The sequence below is a fragment of the Gigantopelta aegis genome, chromosome 3 (assembly GCF_016097555.1).
Source record: "Gigantopelta aegis isolate Gae_Host chromosome 3, Gae_host_genome, whole genome shotgun sequence".
Classification (NCBI taxonomy): domain Eukaryota; kingdom Metazoa; phylum Mollusca; class Gastropoda; order Neomphalida; family Peltospiridae; genus Gigantopelta; species Gigantopelta aegis.
This window is the reverse complement of record NC_054701.1, coordinates 50,202,962-50,230,921: the sequence shown is the minus strand read 5'-3', so window position 1 is coordinate 50,230,921 and position 27,960 is coordinate 50,202,962. Positions and strand designations below refer to the sequence as shown.

The window sequence follows — 27,960 nt, the reverse complement described above, 5'->3', positions numbered from 1 at the left end:
ATGTAGTTTATTAGCAATTAGTGCCGTCGGTCGTAACACATCCTCAAGTAAGGGTTCTTTGTAATAGCGTATGTAGTTTATTAGCAATTAGTGCCGTCGGTCGTAACACATCCTCAAGTAAGGGTTCTTTGTAATAGCGTATGTAGTTTATTAGCAATTAGTGCCGTCGATCGTAACACATCCTCAAGTAAGGGTTCTTTGTAATAGCGTATGTAGTTTATTAGCAATTAGTGCCGTCGATCGTAACACATCCTCAAGTAAGGGTTCTTTGTAATAGCGTATGTAGTTTATTAGGAATTAGTGCTGTCGATCGTAACACATCCTCAAGTAAGGGTTCTTTGTAATATTATAGTTACAGTTCTGGGTCCAGTTCCACAAAGCGATTTTAATGACAAGATCATCTTAAGTTCATAGGTGATCTCAACGCTTATGCACTTAAGATAAAGTTAGTGCTAAGTTCACTTCATGGAACGGAGCCCAGGAACAATACCAGTTTTCTGCTTTAAACACTGAACAATGGGCTTAGATTTTTTTTAAATATATTATAATAATAGTAATAATAAATTATAATGACATTTAGACAAGATAACTTATGTTAGAAAAGAGCTAGTAGTCAATACAGGGTTAACAATTTTTATTAACTTGTGGCATATATACATATAACAAAACTTAACTATTTTGGTTTTAGAAAATTAAACAACTATTCAATTCATTGAATTGACTGCATACATACATACAATGCATTTACTTTTAAATCTGTATTCTTCCATCTAAAACAAAAAGAGTATATTCTGCATTTCATTGTGCAGATAAGTAGCCAAACATATACATGTAACAAAACTAACTATTTTGTTTTAAGAAAATGAAACAATTATTCAATTCATTGAATTGACTGCAGTTAACAATGCATTTACTTTTAAATCTGTATTCTTCCATCTAAAAAAAAGAAGAAGTATATTCTGCATTTCATTGCAGATAAGCTCTACAACTAAAATAGGTCTAAAATAATGCATGCTAATAAAGTTCTTTAGAGACTCATCTATTTTTAATATTCTCTGGACAAGAACCTGCCATTTTTAAACATGCATTTTGTTACATTACATGTTTGTAAATCAAGCAAATAAAGAGCAATATAATCAATATATAAACAAATGTATTGTCTCCAAAAATTACTCTAGTGGTGATGGTTAACAGTGACCTAAGCAGAGTAGTCCTGCAGCAGGGGACAACAAATTGTACCAGACCTGAATGGATAGCATTTGTTACTGTGCTGGAAACTAGACTTTGGGGCGCTAAGCTTTATGAAAATATAAGATGAAATTTTTTTAAGTTCATGTGAACATGATGGTGACCATTATCTAAAAGGTCTATTTCTTAAATGCATTTCTCTATACAACTATAGTAAACTTCACCACCTCCCTGGGTACAAATGAGGGAGGGGACCTGACATTAATTACCGTAAAAATTAAATAAACCATCTATTGACCTTTACATATTAATTCTGAAGACTATTGTACTCACTTACAGAATGTTTGGAAATAAAGAAGAACGGAACTTTTCCCCCCAATGCAATTTGGCTCAAATTGGTCAAGTAGTTTGAGAAGATGGGGTTTTTTAATTGGCTTAATTTTCCCCTTTTGAACTCCTCTTCAGGCCTCTGCAGGGTTAAAATTACCAGATTCACAAACCCACTTCTCCATCTGCCAAGGAAGCTTCCAATGAAATCTAACTGGGGTCATAATAACCAAATTTGTTTATCCATGTGCCAAAGAAGCTTCCAGTAACATTTGGCTGGAACTGGTCAAGTACCAGGACTTCACATATTTAAACCCACGCGAAATGAAGCCCATGGCTTTAAAAATGGAAAATTTAGATTTTTTTTAACAGGAATCTCCACTGGGTTACAAAAATCCATCATATTTACTGTTAAAATAGAAAAAACTTTTTAATGACAAACTGTAAAAGTACTAGAATTAAAAATGTATTATCATAGTTGCAGTTATATTGTTATCTTTACATTTGACTGTGATTAAAAAAGCCTTCCAAATTATTAGTATCATATACATTGTACAATGTTTGCATAATTAAATAACTTGATAATATGAAGATTGTAATGTGCTGACAATGGTTGCGCCAAGATACCTTACCTAATTACTTTTAAGCAGACAGTACACTTGAATATTCATCAAATAATCCTACATAAACAGATCTATTCAAAGGCGTCGAAAACACTCCTGTCTCCCTTTCCTCAACTATCAAACAGAGTTGGCTAGAATGCATGTACATGTATGCATTGCCCTTCCTCAGTTAAAAGTCATATTAATACCCCCTCTAATATTAAAACATGTTGTGTATGTGACTATAATGGTCACTGAACGTTAATTAGTATGTATACCATTGCCATCATAACTCACATATTTATTTAAAATACAAATATTTTTTCATCTTCTTAATTTAAGCCCAGGGCCTAATTTCTGATCAAACTTTATCTTCTCCAAGGTATTTTTTTTCTGTACTTAAGCCCCAGGCTTAATTACAGGAAATCCTGGTAGTTTGAGAATTTTTTGTTTTTTATTAGATTAATTTTCTCCTTTTGGGCTCTGTGCCTCGGGCCCCTGGGGGGGGGGGGGGGGGGGGGGGGGGGTCAAAATTATCAAAGTTGTAAGTCCATGTGCCAAGGAAGCTTCCAATGGCTGGAATTGGTAAAGTAGTTTAAGAACAATTTTATTTATTGGCTTAATTATCATTTTGAAAACGACCACTATCATGTTTGCACCTATTTTAGAAAATGTCATCTTATATTTTTGTGAATTCAACACCATTTCAGCCATTGTGAAAAATGTTATGCTTCAGGCCCCAGTTGCACCAAACTTAGGGTATTTTTTCATCCTCTGCTGCACAACTACAGAGTTATCATCAGTTACAAAGAGAACCAGTTAGTAAGAGACATGTATATAACTTATGTTCCAAATACTAGTAGCTACGTATTTAAGGTGATGTACAAAACACCAAAAGATTAAATGTCTACAATAATAAACAAAAGAGAGTACAATACAATTAATGTAAGTATATGTAAAGTAGAACAATAAACTTAAATTTATAACTGAAAATTATCCATAAAACAAAGTAAAGTGAAACATACATAATGGGAAAAGGCATTTCTAGACAATCAGGTTGGCAAATCACCTTATTAATGGCGATCCAAGGTTGGTAAAGGCATTTTACACATCGACTATAATATGATAGCTGATATCAATGGGTGGATTTTTAAAGCAGGGGCGCAGAAAGTACTTGTCCGCTCGCCAAATGTGAGTTAAAATTCTGAGGAATTAAACTACTAGTCCGGCTGGTGATCTATCTTTTTCTGACCGACAGGTTTTCTTCTTTTTTTTTGGGGGGGGGGGGGGGGGGGGGTTCCATCGAATCTGTGACTCTGCATCAATGTTGAAATAATTTTGCCGGTGTGTTTTGAACAGATTTTTCTGTTAAATACTTTTGGAATGTCACTTCAATTTTGTAAATCTATATGAAATAAAAGTGAAAAACTGAATACGTGTATTTCAAAATGCTTTGATTTGTCAATCAAAGTTTGGGTCTTAATTTTGTTCGCCACATGATGCTGATCACTTACCAAGTGTCCTTAATAATGTCAAATATACATTATACTATGTTTAAACAATTTAATATATTGTTCTATCGGCTGGCAGACAAGTAGAAATTCGGGCATGTTTGTAAATTTTAGTTGGTTCTAGTCCAGTGGGCTAGTGAAATAGTTTCCATTTCTGCACCCCTGTTAAAGGTGTACTTGGTTATTAAAAAAAATTTCCACATCACTGGATTATCAGAGTTTTATTACAAGAAATCCACATAATGTATTTAACGGTGTAATCAATGCTTGCTATTTTTATCAAAACATTCAAAATGCATATAAAGGAATACCTGAAAAATCAATATCAATTAGTTTTACAAATATTTCATTTAAAAAGTCCACATACTCATAACAGCTAGTTGGAAGTTCTAGATTATATACCATACAAAGTCTTTGTGTTCCTGTAACAATGCGCAAGCACCATTGAAACTGGAACATCTCTCAGGTTTGCCACTTCAACAGCCACTGTAATTGCCATTCCAGGATGAGAAACATGTTGGCGACTGCGTGGAACCTGCATCCAAACAATGAAAATAGTATTAGATAATAACAGGTAGTCCTTTACTCAACTTGCTATTTTCATTCTGTGTACTTTCTCTTAAGAACACCCAACCTGACGATGCAGTAGCTTAGCAATAAATGATAAACAATAGGTTTACATAAAAACTATTTAATATTATTCTTGTGGAAACAAAAAGCTATTTATAATACATGTAAGAGAACCATCTGTAAAATAATGACGTAAGAATGTTTTGTTGGTTTATTCAAATCATTTAACGTAGCTATATCCAATAAAAGTTCAGGCATACCCATCCTACAGCCAGTCTCCGGCAAGGCTAGTGAATTGCAATGGGACAGAAGGGTATTTAAAGTAAAGGGGCAAATTTCGATAATTTATAATAGGAAAAGGACAATAATTTAGTATCATCCAAAACTATTACCATCTTAATAACAATAAAATCAAATGAACTGACACAAAATTTTGAATGGGCACATTCTAAAATGGAAAATTATAGTTAGTCTTAATTTATTTAATTTAAGTGCCCTGAAGGGTTAAGGATGGAAAGGGTTGGTCCTTAAGTCATGGAAGGAGTGTTAATTGTGACAACAGTATGATAAGTGTAAATCGTATTCGGGGCCAAACCTGGCCAAACCTGCCTATACCTTACAGCCACCCTAACCGCCAAAGTCCAAACCACACCTAACCCCATTCAGTCGAATAATGGCACCTTCTTGTTTCTTTAAAAGATAAAGTGGAAGAGGCAATGGTGGAGAGTAAAACTCTTGAAGAGGAAGCTTGATGTGTCTGGCTAACCAGATGACACAAGCGAAACGCATCCAGTGTTTCTGCCAGACATTTTTTTGGGGTATGGCACTATAGAATTGAATATTTACAATGTGTGTGCTGAATGCAACCACAGTCCACAAAGAGAAAATGGGTTAATTTTAGGGTTAGGGTTAAGAAAATCATACAATAATGATAAGAGTTATTAATTTAGTCAAAATGTTAACTTAAAAAAATTAAATCTGCAAAAAAATCGGGGTATGGCGCAATACCCATTTTACCCTCCAGCAGAAACCCTGGCATCTGAAAGATCCAGGACAATTAAAAGGCGAAGCAGTGATCCACAAGAAGACAGGTTTAGATTTCGCTAGGAAGGTCATATAGTTCAAAGGTAGAATGCTCACTGAATTATTTCCCATTTCGTAACCAGAATGTCAAAAACTAGTTTGTTGGTTGGGTATGTGCATATAAAAGATTCCTTGCTGCTGATCAGCCAAGTGATACAAAGACATATATGCTGGGGAGTTATTAACCATTCCATTTCCTTCTACAGAGTATCTAGGAGTCAGACCAGGAGAACATGGGGGGGGGGGGGGGGGAGAGAGGGGGTGTTTGTTAGCTAAACAGGAAGTTATCATAGAAAATTAAAAACCGAAAAATATCAATATTATGAAATTACCCCATTGGGAACAAAGTACGGTGCATCAGTTTCCAGTAGCAGTCTTTCCAGTGGAATGAACTCGGCCACCTCTTGAGCAGGCTTGGCAGTGTTGTAGGTGATGACGGGAGTTAACCCAACATACAGGTTGGGAAACATGTTCAACCACTTTTTACAGCTCGTGTAATTTCCAGTGAAGCAATGACAATGGATTTTATAATTCCGTGGTACAATCTGAAAAATTTGTAAATCAATGTTGACAAAAAACCCAAACATTACAGCTTTGTCTCAAGCATAGCACACAACACTTTCAATGGAGTTATTTGAATCAAACATGCAACACATTCAATAGAAAAAAATAAAGAAATGTTTTATTTAATGACGCACTCAACACATTTTATTTACGGTTATATGGCATCAGACATATGGTTAAGGACCACGCAGATTTTGAGAGGAAACCCGCTGTCGCCACTACATGGGCTACTCTTTCCGATTAGCAGCAAGGGATCTTTTATTTGCACTTCCCACAGGCAGACATTCAATAGAGTTATGTGAATCAAACATGCACTTTCAACTGCTGGACAAGCAGGGCTTGACGGTCGTGTTTTGGTCACCAAAATTCATTCCAGACTACCAGATTCTCAAACCTGTTAGCCTGACAGCTTACTAAAAAAAAATTCATCTGTAAACTAGGTCTACAGTCACAAAAGATGCTAACTGGCCACAGACCACAATTATTTACGCTACATGATTATATATAGCATTAGTGGCTATTGCGTTTTTATTAATATCAGTAGGCCCATGGATTTTTTTAATGTACTTTTGCTGCCTGAGGAAATGGCTTAAACAAACACACCCACTAAACCTGGCCAGAGTACACCCATTTTACACAAAAAAGCACTACTTTTGCATGGGCCGGAATTACCACAAACAAGTCTTGCTCTCCCCTGTCAACTTCAGCCTAATAGTTGCAAATTCATAGCTGTCTGCCATGAAATATTCACAGTCAAACAGCAGACTAGTTGTGCAGACATAGTTCAGAATTTTTGTCAACCAAATGGGAGATAACTGTGATCTGAGGCCAACTTTGCCAGTGCCTAAAATCCACCTTTCAGTTGTGGGCCCTCGTGGCATGAGTAGCAACTGTGTTATTTGCTCTCCTACTCTGAACTACAGGTGTAGATTGTGTAATTTGATTTTTAGCAAAAATTTACGTTTTCTTCTCATGGCAGGAATACTGTCACTGATTAAAAATCCTGTGGCCAAGACAGAATAAAATAAAACATATTGTGCTGTTGTCACAATTTCATAAAACAGTCGTATCACAGTTTGCAATTTTTGCAGATGTAAAATATATATTTAAAAATTAGTTTCAAGCATAAACTGCATTCATGCAGGTAGACCTACGTATAACAATACCATGTGCACCAGAAGCTAAGTTTTCTGTCTGTAATTTGTTTGCTTAAAAGAATTGTTTGTCATTTTGGGGGAATTCATGGATGTGTAAAATCACATAGCGCAGAGAAGCAATTTTATACTACATTTGTGACTATTACACGTTCTTATATTTACAAACAACAACTTGAAAATATAGAATACCAGTAGTGCATGATTTCGTTATTCTATATTTAAATGTTTTAACAATAAATATTGTAATTATTATTCACATCATCAGAATTTTGTGGTTAAATTATAACCTTGGAGATTACTTAAACTGAAGTATACTTGTTTTACAGTTCTGTAATGTCAGCTTTTAATTGCATATAAGGATGTACTGCAAGAAGTGCATTACCAAGTGTGACGTCTTGAAAAGAAAACTAGTTCAACAGACATGTAATGCTAAAATCTGGCACACTTCTGTAGCTCCATTTCCCATAACTTCTGCAACATCCCAACCTCTTCTCACTCTCACAACTGACCAACATTACTAGGTTTAATGTTTATCTATTTAATTTGTTTTCCTGATATTAATAAATAGGTGAATAAAATTTAATAAATAATCTATATGCATGAATAATGGTGAGAATATTCAGGACTAGCTATACAGTACAATTAGATGAGATAAAGCTGCTATCAACAATACAGTGACTCACCCTTTGCATGATCTCAAGACAGTCATCTTCAGCATCTCTGCAGTGGATCACGATCGGTTTGCCCACTTCCAGTGCGAGATTCAGCTGCTGGATGAATACAGTCTTCTGTTCCACCTCGTGCTGGTAAAACCTTTAAGCAACATCACAACATTCAAAAATCATCCACAGTAGTAACAGTCATTTTTCAGCTACTGATTATGAAAATGTGGAAAGGTTGTTAATAATGTACCTCAAAATTGACCAGGTTTTCAGATACCAGGGCTTCTAGATTATGGTAGCTCCACTCCCATGGCTAGTGATATTCAATGCTGGGCTAGTAAATAATTACTATTGCCATGCCTGACGGCTAGTGAAAACAAATGCTGCAGTTAAGTCTATTTTGTAAATATGAATATCCTTACCCCAAACTAACCCCTATTGTTAGTGTTTTTAAGCTCTATCTCCCTCTTTAGGTGACATATTTGATTATTATTATTATTTAGTATTTTTAAATCACTGATCCCATGGCTAGTGGATTTTATAAAAATTCTAGAAGCCCTGGATACAGATCCTTTCCATTTACAAGATTAAAGAGAACTCTGGGTTCACTCATGTATATAGTTTCACAAAGATGTCCTAGTACGAGTCAAAATAAACAGCCCTTATGCTGGTACACAAAGACTGGCAAAGAAGAAACAGAGCTCACTCAAAACACAAGCTGTAACATATCACTGCTACTCTAGAGATTAGGATTCTCTCTGCTAGATATCGTATTTGAATTTAATTTTTTTGTGGGTTATATACTGCAAAATGCCATAATATAAAAAAATTAAATAACTTTTGTGTGTGTGATATGGTCAATTAAAAAGAAAAAAACCTGAAAACTGAAAATACAAAAACAAAAACCTACAAAAAACACTACACACAAATTGAAAACAAAAAAGAATCACATCAAAACTAACATCTGAAACTCCCCCCCCCTCCCCAAGATCATGCATTTTGAGCATAAGAAAGAAGAGAAAGGCTAAAGAAAGGAAGGTAAGAAAGAATAGGAGAAAGGATAATTAATGTTTTCCCACTCAGCAGTTTGAGGATAAATAAAACAAACAAGAAGCAACATCTATTTTCAAACACTTTTTTGTTATCAAACATTTTCTTTGCAAATGTTTTATTTTATTTTATTTTTATTATTATTTTGTTTTGTTTTTCACCATTATTAGCTGATGTCGAGACAATAACCAAATTCCTAATCAGCGTATAAATAACTCATACTAAGGGTAATTCAACAAGACATCAGAAATGCTGCAAATCTCCTCGCAGTTACATGATCCTATTCCTATATGTGAAGTTTCATCAAAATCGGATGAGAAATGAAGTCTGCAGAGCAATGACATCATAATTTCTATTTTTAGTAAAAACAACCTTAAACCTCAACACAAAGAGATAAAATGTGGAATCATTCAAGATACCATGGTGCTATCCCTATATGTGAAATTTTGTAAAAATTCACTTTGAATTTGTAAAGGCGATGTTGAAGGAATCCGTGTCATCTTAAATTATCAATTACCAGAACCTGTACAACAGTGTTTTGGAAACCGTATTATTTTTAATACATGTTTCACATCATTTTGTAATTTACATATAGTAGTTAAAATGTCGAGTAAAAATATATAATTTTGAAAGCATTAATGTTTAATCTACTTATGTAATGCTATTCAAAATCTGTAAACTAAATGTTATTAAAACCTCAGAGCATGAAGTTGTAATAAACACAAAATATAGTAAATAAAAATTATATTTTCTGTTCCGCAGGTTTAATTTTCGCACATTTGAATAGGTTCATTTTTAGAAGTACATGCTGTTGCCCCAGTGTTTTAGCTGAGAACGTTCTGAGAAGACAGAATACCAATATCGAGTATCAAGCAGATGGAATCCCAATCTAAAGTAGCATGGATTACCACCATGTGCCATTGGATGAGAAAAGGTTCAGAAACAGAACTTTAAACTTAAAGATTTCAGGGCTTTGTTTTTTTTCTTACGTTCCCGAGTAGTCAAGGCCAATCTCTCCAAGAGCAACAACTCTAGGATGTTGAAGACAAGCTTTAAGATTCTTGTAGGAAACACTGTTAAATTTGTCAGCATTCTTTGGGTGGCATCCCATTGCAAGATAAACGTTAGACTTGTAGTCCATAGCCAGGTATTGCCACAAACCACCTGCAAAATCAAACTGAATATGTAACAAAATCTCAGTTTCTTTAGCATTTAAAAAAAAAAAATTGTTATTGTTATATTAGCTAGATGCAACTGGTGCTCAAAACCCACAATATGCTTTCTGATAATCAGATTTATAAATGAGCAGCTTTTGTCAAAGACATATTAGTCAAGGTCAAGGTCAAGGTCAAAGGGTTTTACGTGCACGTTCAGAGCAAGCTGTTGTAGCGCACGCCTGTCGTGGGCACAGGTGCCGGCCTTGGCCGGCCTCTCTGTCCAAGACAGGAAAGGTGGGGGGGGGGGGGGGGGGGGGGAAGGAGAAGGGACCGTCTGCACTGGCAGGTGCAAGGAAGCACCAGCAGTCCGATTGAATCGGTAGCAGGCGGATGGGTTTTGGGGTGCTATGGAATTTTGAGTGGAGCGATTTACCAAAAGAGAAAAGGTGCGCAGTTTTGTTGAGTAATTTGGCGCAATTTTGAACGGTCGGTCGAAAGGTAAAAATTTGAGCTAGTATAGGTTTTGGAATTCGAGTGTAACTCGTTAGTGGTTCGAGAGTAGCTCGTTAGACATATTAGTTGATCGTCAGCAGTTATATAGGATTGTCAGAGACATATTAGTTGATTGTCAGCAGTTAGATAGGGTTGTCAGAGACAGATTACTTGATTGTCAGCAGTTAGATAGGCTGTCAGAGACAGATTAGTTGACTGTCAGCAGTTAGATAGGGCTGTCAGACAGATTAGTTGATTGTCAGCAGTAAGATAGGACTGTCAGAGACAGATTACTTGACTGTCAGCAGTTAGATAGGGCTGTCAGAGACAGATTAGTTGACTGTCAGCAGTTAGATAGGACTGTCAGAGACAAATTAATCAACTGTCAACAGTTAGATAGGGTTGTCAGACACAGATTAGTACATTGTCAGCAGTTAGGGCAGTCAGAGACAGATTATAGTTGACTGTCAGCAGTTAGATAGAATTGTCAGAGACAAATTAGTCAACTGTCAACAGTTAGATAGGGTTGTCAGACAGATTAGTTGATTGTAAGCAGTTAGATGGGGTTGTCAGAGACAGTTCAGTTGATTGTCAGCAGTCTGATAGGGCGGTCAGAGACAGATTGGTTGCATAAAAATGTCACACTTGTCGGCAACATCCATATGACACAATACTAGTGTTTCATAACTGAATGTGCCCAATTCCTAAACTTTTTCTACCTGTAAATTAAATTATTTGGTTGTAATTTTTTTATGAACTTACATGCATACATGTATAACAGTGTTTCTGCCAGAAAGAAATTTCGGGGTATGGCACTATGGAATTTAATGCAACCACAGTAAACAGGGGGTATGGGGGGGCCTCCTCCAGTAACAAAATGGGTTAAAGTTAGGGTTAGGGTTAAGAAAAGCATACAGTAATGATAAGAATAATTAATTTTGGCAAAAGGTTAACTTAAAAAAATAAAACCTGCCAAACATTTGGGTATGGTGCCATACCTGTTTTACCCTCTGGCAGAAACCCTGTATAGTTATAGTATAATATTTCAAAGCAAAAGTTACTAAATAATTTTGGTAGGTAGCAGCCATAATGTAATTTGACACAGTATCTTTAACTATTTTCTCCCATTCTAACGTAAAAACCCATTCATTGTTAATGCAATATCGAAAAAAGAAAGATAAAAAAAAGGTCTAAATTTGTGTAAATGTAAATTTGAGTAAATGTTATTGATCACGTAACATGCACATACATGTGTAGGTTCAATTTCTTTGTATTTGTAAAATATTTCTTTTAAAACATATTGGACATTATTTAATGAAAGTTGAAGATTTTTAATGGATATTTTGGCCTAAAATAACTGATGATATACACAAGTAGGCTTTGAAGAAAATGACAGATGGGATTAGTCATAAAGTGATAGTGAAAATAAACTTTCAAGGATTGTGATAGGGTTTAAAAAAAATATTTTTTCAATATTAACTAAGTTCTTTTTTGTGTAAATTTTATTTGAGTAATTAAGATTCACTAAAATATTATACAATGAGTGTTATGTTAGTTCTTTTCTTACAATTTGACATATTTCACATTGGAAACTTGGGTCAGTGATGGCATATTCTGATTGCATACATGTAGCTGGATGCATAAGAGTTGACTCTTTCATCCTAGTGATGTTATATTGTATATACAATAACAAAAGTGTGTTAAATATAACTGGTTGTAATTTTAAATTGAAAAAAATTATATACCCATCCCAAATAAAATAAGTAAATAAATAAAAATCTTACCTTCAGGCACAAAGGAGGCTGGGTTACAAAAAATTGCTACACAGCCAAAGAAGTTCTCAGGAAATGTGTCCTGATGCAACTGCTTGTACTCATCAAATGTACCTGTAAAACCTGATCTTTCAAAGAGTAAGTCAAGGTGGCAGTGAGAGTCAATGAATGGAACCGGGAAATTGAAATATTTTCTCTTGAATCGTTCTTTCCAGTCAAACGTTGGTGAAGTGATGCTGTCTGCTGATGAATTGAGAAGTTTTCTGCACCCAGAAGATTTGGACATAGATGGCTCTGTATTCTTGGGTGTACTAGTCAATTGATAGCGATCCTTGGATTCCCGGAACCTTCTCTGTAATGGTTTCCCTTTGTTCTCTATTGTGGGTGTACGTCTCATTTCGGGTAATCTGGGACAATTGTAATTTGGCGATTCAGTTTCTCTCAAATTGCTGTTTTCAGATAAATGAGCTGGAGGTACAGACTGTAGTGTTAGATGAGTGTCTGGAGGTGCAAATGTAGACCTTAAAGCAGGTTCTGACCTATCTGGTAAATCCTCAGAATGATTATTCTGATAGGAATATGAATAAGGATACATCCATTGAGGCATTCCAGGATACATGTACATAGGAGTCTCACAAGGTGGACATGATTGTCCAAGCCAGAAAGGATAAGGCCATCCATAGTTGTAAATGTTATTTCTGTAATCCAACTGAACAGGCAAATTGTTTTTCTCTAGGCAAGCTGTACCAGTTGGATCATGTTGATTTCTTTCCTCTCCAGTGTTTTCTAATGGCTTTTTGCCAAGTACCAAGATATGTTTTTGCTTACAACGTATGCAGGAGGAACAGTTAGGGCAATGACTTGGTTCTTTTATTCCAGTTTTGACTTGGCTAGTACCACTACTTTCACCACTGCCCATCCAATTTGTATTGCCATCAATGGGACCAATAGCTTTAACAGCATTGTCAATGTAGCTCATCTTAGCAGCTGGAGTGGTTTCAGTATTACTCCGGTGTTTACCCGGCACTGCTTTACACCAGATCCTCTTAGCAAATGAATCAGTATTTAATCTAGAGGTCTCTGCACATGGAGGTTCATCTCTAGAGAAGCCATTAGCATTGATGTCCTCTCTTTGGTATAGAGACCTCCAATGTTTACTTGGATGAACTGGAGAATATACATGGTTGTTGTAACCATCAGCAAATACTTCTTGATTACAATCCTGTTTCTTTCCATTTCTTTTAATAGTACTGGTCTCTTCGCATTTCCTGTGGGATGGCTTTATGGAGATATCACCAATATTATCTACAATTGTTCCTTGTTTATGACTATTAATCTCATCTTCATACTGTATGTATGATGGCACTTCAGACTTCATATTTTTGTCAGCTGCAACCATATCATTTTTACAAATCTTGCCCTCTTCACCAGAAGATACATGGGACAATAATTTAGAGTATTTATCATGATCCACAAACTTTCTTTCATATTTTTCACCAGCACCATCATTTTGTAAGCATGGTACCACTTGGCCTTTCCAACTGTCGCCGGAATCATCTGAAATATGTAATTAAATGACTTACATGCAGGTTTGACTAATAGTGACTACATGTGTATTTAAAGAAAATACTGAAAACAATTAACATTTGACTCTTGAAAATATCCAAAGTTGTTGGTGATGTTTTTAGTAGAATACCTCTCAAAATAGCAGCCTAGAAAACGAGCAAGAATCAAGCACATTTGAATGAAGACAAAATGAGGTAGGAGAGGGACAAGAGAGAATAATTAAAAATGGAGCAAGAGAAAGTGAAATCAAACAAGAACAAAAAATTAGACACCTAGGACTTAACATGCTGAGACATGTCAAATACAAGTGACTTTTTGTATTGCATCAGTTACCCACACTACATTTGTGATTATAGTTGCTCTGAGATTGTATGCAGTGAAATATTCTTTTGACATGACTTTGGCACAACATATACTGACAGCCATAGAAAATGCAGAACTCATTTATTTGGCTATTTTTTTGTTTTTGTGGAGATGCAGTCTGAAATATAGGGTAGAATGAATGTAACAGGATGGAAGGTCATGTCAAACCATACTTTGTGCACGTGCTGAAGCATGTTATTGTTTGGGAGCAAAATTCTTGAAAATCTCCAAAACGCATGTGCAAGTCATGCCACTGGCACCTGACAGTACCAGTTCTATGGTTAGAAAGCCGGGAAATTGAGTTATCAGATTCACATGTTTTAATCAACCTTAGGTTAATGCAACAACATTCACGACTGATGCCACGACTTTCTGGCATTGAGAGGGAACGAGCTATAGGATGTCTTAGAGCCAGCTTGTCGGCAAGGGAAGTGGCCCATATATTCAATTGCCACAACTCTACGACTGTGAGACTGCAACACCGCCTACGACAAACTGGCACCACACATGATCGACTGCAACCTGGCGACCATATTATGTGGCAACAGTAAATATTGAAAAATTATTATTCTGGGACAAAATTACCACAATTATTTTTTATTATTTAAAAACAAATGTAAAATAGAGTGCCATCCATTGAGTTATAGACGTTTGGAACACCTCATAAGATTCACTGTCAGTTCATAAAATCGAACGTAAAGTTAGGGGCAAAACATACTAGAGCTGTGTCTAGGTCTGAGTCTAGTGAATATGATACCACTCGAAAAACAACACAGAACTGAATGTGACAAAATACACCCGGTTTGTGCATGCTCAAACTACAGATATGGCACAAAATTACATAGGCATTACAGTGACTGCCGTTTGTAAAATCTTCAGGAGCTAAAAAAAACTCCCCTAAAAAAAATTGCGAGTCATTTCTCTCTCAGTAATTAGCATACCTTAATTGTTAAAGGGACATTCCTGAGTTTGCTGCATTGTAAGATGTTTCCAACTAATAAAATACTTCTACGATTAAACTGGAATATTAAATATATTTTCTTGTTTAGAATATCAGTGTCTGTATATTCAATGTGTTTCTGATTGTCTTAATATTTGTAAGAAGCCCAAACTGGATACTGTCTTCAAATAATTTCGTACGTACATGTATGAAAAAAAAAATATTGGGACATAAAATGTAATTTAACCTAGTACAAATATTAGAACGATCAAAAACATGTTTAATATACAGCCACTAATATATTATGCAGAAAAATATATTTGATATGTAATTACAATCGTTAAAAAGTCTGTTAGTCAATAACATCTTAACAATTGCAGTAAACTCAGGAATGTCCCTTTAAAATGTAAATGTCACCAAACTGATAATAATATTCAACAATAAAATTAATATCTGTTCATGTTTCACTGTCATTTATAATTATACTAACCATCCTTACTTTTCATTTTAGTCCTATTAACAAGTTTACCACTAATAATCATCAAACAAATATTAATTTACTCACTGTCATTTTGAAGTTTTAACTGCTCAATAATAATTAATTACTAACCATTCTCACTGATTAACTTTACAACTATCACTATATAACTGCTACTGTCAAACAGTTAATTATTAATCACTGTTCTTTTGAAGTTTTCACTGAAATCAGGTGTAAGTGTACGCGACAAATTCGGCAAACGCTAATTTCTGCCCCCTGACAACACGCAAACATTTTGAAAGTAAAAATTTTCAGGGGTGCAGAAATGGAAAATATTTAACTAACCCGCTGGACCAGAACCAACTAAAATGTACTAGCCCGCCAGAATTTCTACTAGTCCACCTGCCAATAAAATATACTTTTGTTTAGCAATATTTTAATATATATTTATATATTTAATGACAAAAACATTAAAATACACTTGGTTTGTTAACAACATCACGTGGCAAAAGAACAAAATCAAACCCCAAACCTTGATTGACAAATAAATACATGTCACATTTCTTTCATATAGATTACAAAATTTACATATCTCACTAACATACTTTCAACGTAAACAAATCATGCTAAATTGGAACCACTATCAAAACAGAACCATTTTTGTTGGTGAAAACGAAACCGATTTGGCAATAATGGCGCCTCAATGTAATGGTGAGAATAATACTTTTTTTTTTCTTTTTTTAAAGCTGTAACAGCATTTCATTTGATTGCATTTCACCGACTTCTAGCTAATTGCTAATACTATTACTTCTATCTCCGCTATATAGACATAAAAATAAAACAAAATAAAAACTTATTAATATAGATGTTATTTTAAATATTGAAGATATTATCGGTCATGTAATGATACCGTTTTAGCCATATATCTTTGGGGGTTACGTTTTAGCCATATAGCTACAGATTGTGGTGCCATTTCAGCCAAAGCTAGGTTCCATTTTGTCCAATTTGGTTCCATTTTCGTTTGGGACCGTTTGAGCATGGTTCCGTTTTCACTATAACCCGTTGTATGACATCCTTCTGAACTGTTTGTTTGAATGGTTTGAAATTATTGCATGGCTGATGAGGAGATGCGAATTCAATGCAAAATAAATAAATAAATAAAATTATAATACAATCAATCAGAAAAAGATAGATCGCCTGTTGCATTTTTTAGCTCGTCCGTCAGAATGTTTACTCGCATTTGGCGAGCGGGCAAGTAGGCTTACTTTCTGCACCCGTGTAAAACTGATAATTAAATATAACAGGGAGTCACTAGTAAGTAAACAAGTAAATCAACATAGCAATATCATTTTACTTTGACATTGGTTACAATTAATTTGTGAGATTGCTACTAAAGCAACACACCTTGGCTGATTACAAATAGAAATAGGCCGAAGTGTTACATTACGTGTGTTACATGGGGTAGGGGATGAATGTTTTACCCAACAAACATGTCTTTAAGTAATAAATTGTACAAGCTAGACCATCAAAATGTGAACTCTGCTACTGTCTGTATTCATGTATTGAAGTATTTATTTATATATTTATGTACATACTGGTTTTACACTTAACATTAGACTATTTAGAGTGGCGAATTTGGTTATGGAATTAAAAATAATATCTTGACCTGTCTTAGCTCCCAAGCATACCAGCAGTAACTGGAGGTTAAATTCTGCAACAAGCATACATGGGCAGGAATTAATGGTACATGTATCTTCTGGTCCTGGCCACTTCTATTTATCCTTTTGTAATTGACTAATTGATTAAGGTGAGAGCCCCCCTCTTAGGAATCTGGCCTGTTACAAGGAACAAACACCAGGGCTCACCCTGTCCATTGACAAATTAGCTAGTTGCTAATGTTCAAGCAAAGTAGCTACAACATTTAGTCTTTCGCAAATAAAATGTTCTTTGATTTAGTCACTTTTGAATAATTTTCAAGTAAATTCTCTAGATATATATATCTGAAAATTGGCTAAAACTAAATTTCTTCCAGTGTGAGCCCTGCAACATCTATATTTAATTACCAATCACTACAGTGAAATAGTGTTTTATCATAAGGGACACAGATTCATCAAGATATTCTATAATGTTGCAGTTCAACATCCATTTCATATATTGATCTCTTCCTTTAAATTCTTACAAGTGGCTTTGCCAAAACAAAAAAACCCCAAAAAACCTCCCCCTCAGGGTGTCTGCCAGAGGGTAAAACAGGTATGGCACCACACCCAAATCTTTTGGTAGATTTTATTATATTAAGTTAACTTTTTGACAAATTTAATTATTCTTATCATTACTGTATGCTTTTCTTGACCCTAAACCTAAACTTAACTCATTTTCTTTCCGGGGGAGGCTCCCCCATACCCCTTGTTGACTGTGGTTGCATTCAACTCCATAGCACCATATCCAAATTTATTTCTGGCAGAAACACTGCCCCTATCCTACCAGTAATCAATTTTTCAATTAGGTAGCAGCTCTATAAATGTATCTTCTTTAGTGTCTTCCTAAACAATGTAATTCATCTTTAATATTATATAATTATATATAATGATCAGAAAACTATTAAAAATGTAAAACATAACATTTTGTGCAAAGGCTCCAATAGCCAATGGAATTTACCAGTTGCCTTCTTATTTTGACAAGTCTGGTGTAAGATTTTTTAAAAGGAGGGTCAGGATGCATTGACTGGAATATTAGTACTACAAGTACGAGTGAGCTTAAAAAGGCAATATTATTTGAGTAATATTTGCCACTGAAAAAAGGTGGGTGGTGTTAACCCCCTCTAAATCCACCCCTGAGAACAGAATACTTAGCTTTTCTGCTAAAAACATGATCAACAGTCACTAAAAACAAAATGAAGTAAAACAAATAAAAATTTGTTTGCAATAGGATGCTTACAAGCTGATGTTCAGTTTCTTAAATCAGATGTGTAACACACGTAACAAATTTATGTAACACATGTAACACTACATTTTAATGATTTGGAAAACAAATGTCTGAGTAATGAGATTATTCTTTTCTGATAAATATTAACTTACATTTTGGTGATAAAAAGCAACATTTACTTCCGTGACCGACCAAGCTGTTCGGTGGTAGCTAATGAGGGGAAGGAACTCTATTACAAAAGCTTTTCCATAATTTCTCGATGTTTTTCGGAAGGGAATTACATGTGCAAAATGTATCGTATAATAGTACGTAAACAATGTGCAAGGAAGGAAATACTCTTGTTTGGTGATGTTGTCCTCTTTTGTTTTTACTTCTTTTTTTTCTTTCTTTTTTTCTTTTTTTTTTCTTTTTTTTCAGTTTAAGAGGAAAAAAAAATTAGGGGCGGGGGGGGGGGTAAAACTAGGGATGGTCGGTCGACTGGAAACACACCTATTTTTTTTTTGGCCTCATGTGAATGTAACACAGGTAACACAATCAAATCTAAGCCATTACAAATATCTTTGAAATTTAGGCAATGTTTCTTATTTTATTTTGTGAAGTACTAAAGTAGGATTATTACTAATCAGTAGGTTATAACAGGAGCCCTTTCATAAATTTCTAATTTACACATATTTTCACTCAAAGTGAGTCTGAAGTGTAACATACGTAACGTGGAATGATATATATATATATATTTTTTTAATTCTTGAAGTCATCAACTTATTGGAATGGACTGTGTACAGTTGTATTATCTAGTAGACATCGGGCCAATTTTTTACACTATTTAGTGATATGATAACAATGAATCATATTTAACAGGTACATAGGAATCGGGGAAGGGGGCATTCGTCTTCCACTTAAAAACGAAAATGTACTTTTTTTTGCCCTAATCTATTTAAATAATGATAAAATGATTTTTTGTGCCCCTCTCCCACTGGAGTTTGTTCTCCCTCCACATATCATTCCTACAGGTCTCTTTATTATTATTCTGGGACAAAATCGCCATTTCCCAAGTCTTATCTTGTAGTTTTAGGTGGCAATAACATGAGTGCATGCGTACATATAAAAATAACATTAACATCCACAAATTGTCAAATACATCACAGTTATGCCCAAAATTAAATTTTCCATTACTCCGGGAATTATTCCAAAGGTATTTGGTCAGTTAATTGATTCTCTATGTCAGTGTTTTCAGTTTAATTCAGTTTTGCAAGAAATAAGGACAAATCAGGATTAAAGTTATGACATCATCCCAAGATTACGGTAATAAACTATACCAGTAACTGACTAACTTAAACACTATTATAAAACAGTACACTTGTGTGTGATTCATAGTTCGACAACAATGTCCCATGCATGGTATCTTTTTGTATAGGTTTTCCCTGCCAATGTTTATTAAAATAGCAGTCGCATTTACAATGTCCAAATTATACACACACAAGCACTATTTACTTAAAAAAAGAAAATATTCATTTTGAGGCTGTGCACATGGTTATTATTCAACAAAGAACATTCAATTTTGATTTTGGTTGTTCAGTTAAATTTTAACGCAAAAAGTGGAGGGCCAGTTGAACTTGAGATTTGCATGTTGATTTTTAACACTGTAGTGATGTTTCATTAAAATTATTAATGAGAAATGAAGTCACTAGAACAGTGACGTCATGTGTCACATACAAACTGGGCATGACACTGGCCCCTCAACAACTGGTTGCGAGGGGATAATTATTTCAAAAGAGACCTAGATTTGATAATTTGTTATTCTATTTATTACTTATTTGTTTTTATTAAAAGCCTTTTATTTATTCTAATACAACTGGCATAGAAGCACTTTTTCCATTAGTTCATCTTCGTAATAAATCAGATGATATGTGTACACTATCATGGGCAACCAGGATTCACCACGATGACAAAATTCTGAGAATGCCTCTGATAAGCTGTCACTTAGCTTCATGTGTGGTGTTTTCGTTGGTATATTAATTCCGCGTCTTCCATTATATTTAAACGTCGATATAAATAATTTTCAAAAGAAACAAAACACTAACTTAAGATGAAAATTATACACTTAGTTAGCAGCAATGAACACCCAGCTATCCCAAGTAAGGTCCAGTCCCTGATCGATCACGGCCATCAATTCGATCAGGTGTCTTGTTGCCTGTGCTTCCAGTCTGTGTTCTCTAAATGGCACAGGCAGGTTCATCACAAATAATTATATCACAATCTGAAGAACAACGGGTTTTTTTTTACATTTTGGGGGACAATAAAATTAATAAAGACAGGATGGAAATAACTATAGATTTTTTAAACGCTATTTTAAATAACATTAACTGCTTTAAAATATTGCAATTTTTTTTAAACCACACAAATATAATACTTGCCCTTTCATATTTGAAAATGATTTTATGTATTTATAAAAAATATTAAGTGAAAATATATTTGTAAAGATATAAACTTGTAGACCTACCCCATCAATGTGGTTTTTGTTCAAAATTAATCCAGGTGAATTCCTTGAAATATGAGATTGAAACAACACGAACACAAATATAAACCCCAATCATATCCATACGTTTTGCAATGTTCAGAAATTAACAGCAAATGGAAAAATATTGTTTTAGTGTATTCTGTATTACAATAAATCATGTTCAAAATACTTTCAACTTTTTCTATTTTTATCCCCCAATTTTAATTGATATTAACTGATCTAACATATCATAAAAAATTGAAAAACCTACCGATTCAAATAAGAACTTTATTTTATGTATATATAAAACATTTAAGTGAATATATGTGAGTAAAAATTATAAACTTGTACCCACTCAACATGGTTTTTGTCAAAAATTAATCCAGTAGTCTAAAGGTTAATAAAATACCAGATTTGTTTTTTTATATAATATAAGGTATCCTACTTTTATGCGAGTCATAACTAAAACAAAATAAAGGTTGTGATTTATTTAATAATATTCTTTCTACAAACACAGTCATGCCAACAGCACAAACTCGCTGATTCACAATTTTGGAAAATAACTCTGGTATGGAAAAATATATATGTAACACCTAGACTGTGTACCAAACAAGTATCACTAATATGTTTTCCATATAAAATTCTTCATAGAACAATATGGCCACAAAGATCTATTTGCATAAAATTGGATTATCCAATGATGCATTATATACTTTTTGTAAACTAGATGAAGAAACTATTGAACATTTATTCGTAAAATGTTCACATGTAAAAATTATTTGGAAGGATTTGGAAAAATGGATTTTTAACACTAAAGGATTCCACATATTTCCGACAATCAAATGATAATGTTAAGTATACAGAGACCATTTAATTTTGATCATAAAACATTACATTTTTATAATTCTCGACTATTGAACAATGTTCCTTTGATTATGCAAGTGTTAATTAGCCTTGGTGAAAAAGTATTATATTACTGAGATACTTGTTTCAAAATAAATTTGCAAGGGAACAAACATGTAAACAAATGGTGCCTTTTTATTAGAACATTAGAATTACTATAAGTGTATCTTTTTAGATTTCGTTTCAGTTTTACAAAGCTATTCAATTTTATTTACCTGATTTCTATTTGTGTTAATCAAAGTCAGTGAGACCACCGAGTTTTTCTGTTTTGTAACTCTCCAATATATTAATTATATAATAGATCAACAATGTACTAGTATACTAATGTTTGCCTGATTTGCCTGTTATTTTTTGTATACTGCTGATAAAACATATAATTATAATTGTTTGTAAATTATTTGAATATGTTTGTGTATATATGTTTGTATGCCAATACAATTTTAAAAAATTTAAAAAAAATATATATAAAAAATATTTATATTTGTAAGAACAAGTTCATAATTCAATTATCTCCCTTTTACAATCTAATTATTGAGGTCAGTGTCACTTCACTATTTTTTTAGTTTTATGATTATCAATGGTATTTAAAAATTATCAATTGTATTTAAAAAAAAAAAAATGTCATTTAAACAATTGTAGCTAGAAAAAATGGATATGACAGTAAAATATCTCAAACTGAAGCCAAATAATGGTGACAATGTCCCGTTGTTGAATACGAGTTAAAGTTTAACTTCGTATTCAGTCCTACATGTGTTGTTTTTGTAGGGGTTTTTAACGATCACTTTGTCAGGTATGTTTTCACAGCAGTATTACCAAATAATTATTAATTTAATAATAAAATAAATAATTTTTTTATTCATATTTCTTTTAAAACATCAATGGTCAAGTAAATTTTCTGCCAAAATTCCACCGGATCTATCTATTTATCTATCTATCTATCAAACAACGCTATAGATTCGATTTTATCTTATTAAAAACTTACAGTCATTCACTTGATGCTGTTGATTTCTCTGAAGACCAAGTCCTTGAGATGGCCAATTTCTATCTGCATCTTGCCCTGGCTGATGGGCGGTATCGAATATATTCTGCTTCTCCATTTTATCATGCTTCGTGCAGTCGGCACATGTCTGATCATGGCATGTGGATTCTTCAATTTGAAAGTTAGAAGAAACATCACTGTCGGAAAAAGGGCAAAGTGAAGCCCCATGACCAACAATTCCAACATCAAGATTATATGATTCACCATTGTATACAGTCCTCAGTAAAACTTTGCCATCCTTGTTAACATCGCTGTGTGATTCACTAATGTTCACTAAAGCATTTTTAACATATTCAAGCATCCTTTCATGAGATTCTTTGGAACGAATGTCTTTCAAAGGAATGCTGAGATCAAGCTTAGAGAGCAACTTGTGGTTATATGTATGATCTTGATGACATTTATATTGAGGAAAACACTTTTGTGGCTGGATACATCCTAGAGATCCATGTTCAAAAATATCAGCATGTGTAGCAGCTGAACTGTCTGTTCCAGAAGTTTGTATGGATGATGAACTATCATTTGGGCTGTCACAGGCATCATGATTAGAAAAGCTTAAATTGTTTGATGATAGAGAATGTTTAGTTAGTTCCAGATTTCCAGTAACTGTTTTTGGGTGTTCTGAAGTGGAAAATGTTGGCTTCACAGTTTTACAGTTAGCATAGAAGACTTCCGAATCAGAATAATCACCACCATCATCTATTTCATATTCACAAACATTGCGTAGGATAGAACCTGGGTTACCAAGTTGCTGCTGGACAGTTGAACTCAAATGTACCAAATCCCTATCTTGATCAACAGGAACACCATACACATGTTTAGGACTCCCTAAAGAGGAATGCTCCGATTCTCGAGTCTTCGGCGAGTGCGGCAACTTTATATATCTGATAGCTTCTATGGAATCATCTTCTTGGCTACATATAGCATATAAACCATCTTCATCCTCTGAACTGTATGTAGATGATGCCTCAGACGAATAAAAGTTGGAGGCACTGTCAGTTTGACTTTCAGTATTATTATCCTTGAAGTCAAGGTAGTCAGGAACACTTGACAGAATCTTAACACGTGGGCTACTGGTGTTTATGGGTTCATCTGACCAATCTTCATACAGACAAGCCAAATCATTTTGTACTTTCGAGTCCTTTTCTACACCTTTTGCCTTGTCAATCACATCAGTCTTCATACACTTTTTATTAAGAAGTGAATGAACATGATTGTCATTACATTTCTCAACAGAGAACTTGGGTATTTCTGAAGTGTTTGTAGGTTCACTTTCTTCGTGCTCCTCAAACATGTCTTTTAATGATCTATTTCTGCCTCTCTTTCTTACAATTCGTGTTTTACATGGTACATTTGATGCTTTATCATCATCATCATCACCATTTGACTTAGAACTCGAACCTCCTGTAAGGCTATCCAAAAACTGTTGACTTGACGTTTTATCATCATTAATATCTCCAACACTATAAGAATTACATGTATGAAGGACACTTTTGTCAGATGTACTGATCTGTTCTACTGTTCTTTTGGTTAAAACGTCACTTGATGACTTCTTGCAATTCACTGCATTCATCTGACTTTTCATATTTCCACCGTTACTCTTCTCTATTTCAACATAATCAGTCTTCTGAGAATGCAACCCTCCAGTAATCTTCTTATTACCAACGCTATTTCTTATGTTAGGGTTCACTTTCAGGCTGGCAGAATGTGAATGACCATTTAATTTTGTATACACTATTTGTTGTGTTTCAATTTCACCTTGGTTAATTTGACCTTCAGGTAGGTCTTTTGTATCTTTGGTAGTATCATCACCATTACCACTTTGGTATCTTGGCGATTCACATGCACTTGAACTGTGAATCCTCCTCCTTTGATGAGTAAATCTTTTAGATTGGAAACTAGGTGTTTTATCACACTTGTGAGTGTCTGCTTGAATTTTACTTTCTGATAAATGTTGTTCACAGATAGTCATATCTGAGGCATCACTTGAATTGTAAGTGGGAAAACTGTCACTTTTACATTGATGTCCTCCATTTTCCTTGGTCGCGTGTTTTGAATTGCTTGTACATTCCTTTTTTGGAAAATCGTGATTTTGGTCCTCACTAGTGGTAGCAATATTTTCACTCATACGAGCTGTGGATAAAAAACGCATACCGTTATTGGTGTAGTCATATGGGCCAAATGCCATGGAAGACACTGTTAATTTATTGTCTGAATATGCACTTTCAACAACATTTGGGTCAAGCAAGTCAGAGGTCCAATCTTCCTCTCCAAAGGGTTTTTTGCAAGATGTGTTTTTACAAACTGTATTCACTTCTTTTGTCTCATGGTTTGAAGAACACCGTGTTAAACAATATGTAGTTTTAAATGTCTTGGAAGAAACTGCTGGAAACGGGCTCTCTTTCGGTTCATCTGCAATCTTATGAGGAAGTTTACAACTTAAGTTTCTTTTAACACTATCACACATGATGTCAGTTTTCTTCTTGAAAATAATTTCGTCCGTTTTAGATTGTTCAATTAAAATGCTTTCATCTGACATCTTTGGTTGTGCAGATGTTTTGATACTTTCACATGACTGAATATCTTTGGAAGGTGAGATATTCGATTTATGTTTTTTATCTTTCTCCAAAGGCACAAAACAATGCTTTTCATTAATACCATCTCCAGGGTCATCAAACAATGGAAGGGAATTTTCATTCAGATTATATCCATGTGGTGATGGTGATTTACTTTTATTGCTGTTTTTATCCTTTTTAGGCGTACCAACTCTGACTTCTGGCTTTTCTGTAAAATCCTTTATAGAGTTAGCAAATATTCGAGCTACTCCTCCAAGACGACTCACCCTTGGTTTAGTAGTCATGTTGATTAAACAGTACTTAGGCTTCTCAGATCAGTCAACCATTATCCTGAAATAAAAACAACCTTTATTAATATTCCACTATTATTAAATAAATAAATAAACAAGAATTTATGCCTACAAGTACCATAATCTTATTTAGTATCACTCACTGACACAAATAACATTTTCCCATAATCTGTATATCTATATCAAATAATACGTAATCCATAATTTATATTTTTGTCTCCAATTTATTGTTCCAGCTCACAAACAATATTATTAGAAATGTCATTTGAACTTTTTTAAAGCATAACTAAATAAATGTTTCAATAATGCTAGCCCAGATTTTATTGTGTTATATTTATTACAATATGTATTACCTTTGAACTGATTATTTTGATTGGTCTTAAGATATTATGTTGTTGGTGTTATTGTGTGAAGTTGTTTGAAAAATCAAGAAATTACTGCACCATGTGAAATATGTCTAACCATTTCCAATCTACAATGAATGTTTCTAAAAGCAGACAACAAAAAGCTTAAGTAATTTTTATTACTTTACAAACAAAACATCTCTAAATTAATCTAAACAACAAAATATGTTTTATCAATTGATATTATCTCTCACATGAAAATGTAGTCTATATATAAATATATTAACCATCATTTTTACATTATTGTGACTTGTTTTATTAGTTTGTAAACTGCAACATTTTACTCTTTCAGATGAGGGGTGTACAGTAGGCATCATTATGTGTAATTTGTCATTGGTGTTAACACATTCATCTATAAGTCAATCTCGGCTATGAGTTTAGTCCCTAATTTCAAGTCCTGAAAACACATTTTTATTAACTTATTAAGAAGTCGACCCATGAGAAACATTTAGCTTCAAAATATTTCAATATTTTTCATTTTCAACAAATGAGAATCATGAATGGCTGACATGTATATTAGGACAAAAAACAAATTACTTTTGACATTTGTAATAATTAATTTGTATTTATCCTGTAATCACTGTATACATTGTAAGATATGAAGAGTAGATAAATCTCATTAAGCAATGTGTCTGTTAACCCATGTACAGTTTACCACAAAATAAAAATACAGACCTGGTAACCCACAGGTTACCACACAATTTTATTTTGCATTATTAAGTATAAAATACCTTCACAGACACACTATTACTTTGTTATCCATTTATAACACTATTCTCATTGTACTGATACTGTATGTCAGGGTTGAAAATTAGCAGTCGCCCATGGTGACCTTTATTGGCTAAGAGCGACTAAGAATTTTACAAAGGTAGTCCGTTAGGCGACCATCGATTTTAGTGTCTGGCATGTATGGTACTAGTCAAAAAAGAAACACCGATACTGAATTGATCGTGATAAAACACACTACAGATCTGGCAGCAGAATACACAGAACATATTCTATATTTTGACACCTCCAAAATAACGAATAAAGATAAAATTCATATAAAAACATATTAATTTATTAAATTTTATTCGGGGTAAAAGTTCAGTGTTAATGAGTGTCTTAGCTCAGAACAGGGGAGATAAAATAGGTGGCGTGTCACTCGTCAGGGTCCAACAAACTCGGATAATAGCTGTATTTTTTCATTGCTTTGTCATTCTTTGTTATATCACGATCACAAGGGACCAAAACCTTACCGGCTTTGTACAGGACATTCCTACACAGCACGGTTCTGCACAGGACAGTCTATTAGTATATGCTGCAGTGAATGGTTACCAGTCGTTAATAGTATTAAAATATATATATAGTGATGACGGCTCTGTACAGGACGTTCCTACACAGGGCGGTCTAGTATTTTATATACTTAGATATGGTGGAAAACACATTAACAGTAAAGGGAATAAATATATATTTTGTATATAAAGTAAATATGTATATTTTGGATAATACACAAATATATATATATATATATCACGTGTGTGAGTATTAAAAAAGATATATAGTGACGACGGCTCTGTACAGGACGTTCCTACACAGGGCGGTCTAGTATTTTATATACTTAGATATGGTGGAAAACAAATTACCACGATTGGACGTCGTATGCGTCACGATAACTGGAAAAGTGACAATAGTTTTCGTGGTACCGTCAAACTGTACATTAACAAGTCTTTCCAGTTTGGTTCTATAGCGCAAGCACGGAATGAAAAACTATATTTTTCTCTTTAAAATACTTATCTGTTCATGGTACTAAAAAAAACCTACAAATAAAAACAAATTGTTATTTTTATTTTTCACAAATTCGTACGTAA

At 34.0% G+C, this 27,960-nt stretch overlaps 1 protein-coding gene across 2 annotated transcripts; it reads right to left on the bottom strand.

The window, feature by feature from the left end:
- Positions 1-619: 619 nt before the first annotated feature.
- Positions 620-27,946, bottom strand: LOC121368175. Of its 2 annotated transcripts, XM_041492797.1 has the most exons (7): positions 27,736-27,946; positions 22,787-25,746; positions 12,148-13,692; positions 9,704-9,878; positions 7,686-7,815; positions 5,614-5,826; positions 620-4,163 (listed from the first exon to the last, which is right to left on the bottom strand). In XM_041492797.1, exons 2-7 carry the CDS (start codon positions 25,698-25,700, stop codon positions 4,023-4,025), a joined length of 5,118 nt encoding a protein of 1,705 aa, XP_041348731.1. In that variant the 5' UTR covers positions 25,701-25,746; positions 27,736-27,946; the 3' UTR covers positions 620-4,022. The 2 variants fall into 2 exon arrangements, with proteins under 2 accessions (XP_041348731.1, XP_041348732.1); XM_041492798.1 differs by lacking the exon at positions 27,736-27,946 and having other exon boundaries at positions 22,787-26,926.
- Positions 27,947-27,960: the final 14 nt, after the last annotated feature.

Bases quoted from the DNA above. Each gene is read 5' to 3' on its own strand.
- LOC121368175 (XM_041492797.1), bottom strand. From the start codon at position 25,700: ATGACTACTAAACCAAGGGTGAGTCGTCTTGGAGGAGTAGCTCGAATA. The intron at 7,816-9,703 runs GTAAGAAAAAAA...TGTTGCTTAAAG, and splicing joins GGCCTTGACTACTCGGGAAC to GTTTTACCAGCACGAGGTGG. The intron at 4,164-5,613 runs GTAATTTCATAA...GTTTGGATGCAG, and splicing joins CGTACTTTGTTCCCAATGGG to GTTCCACGCAGTCGCCAACA.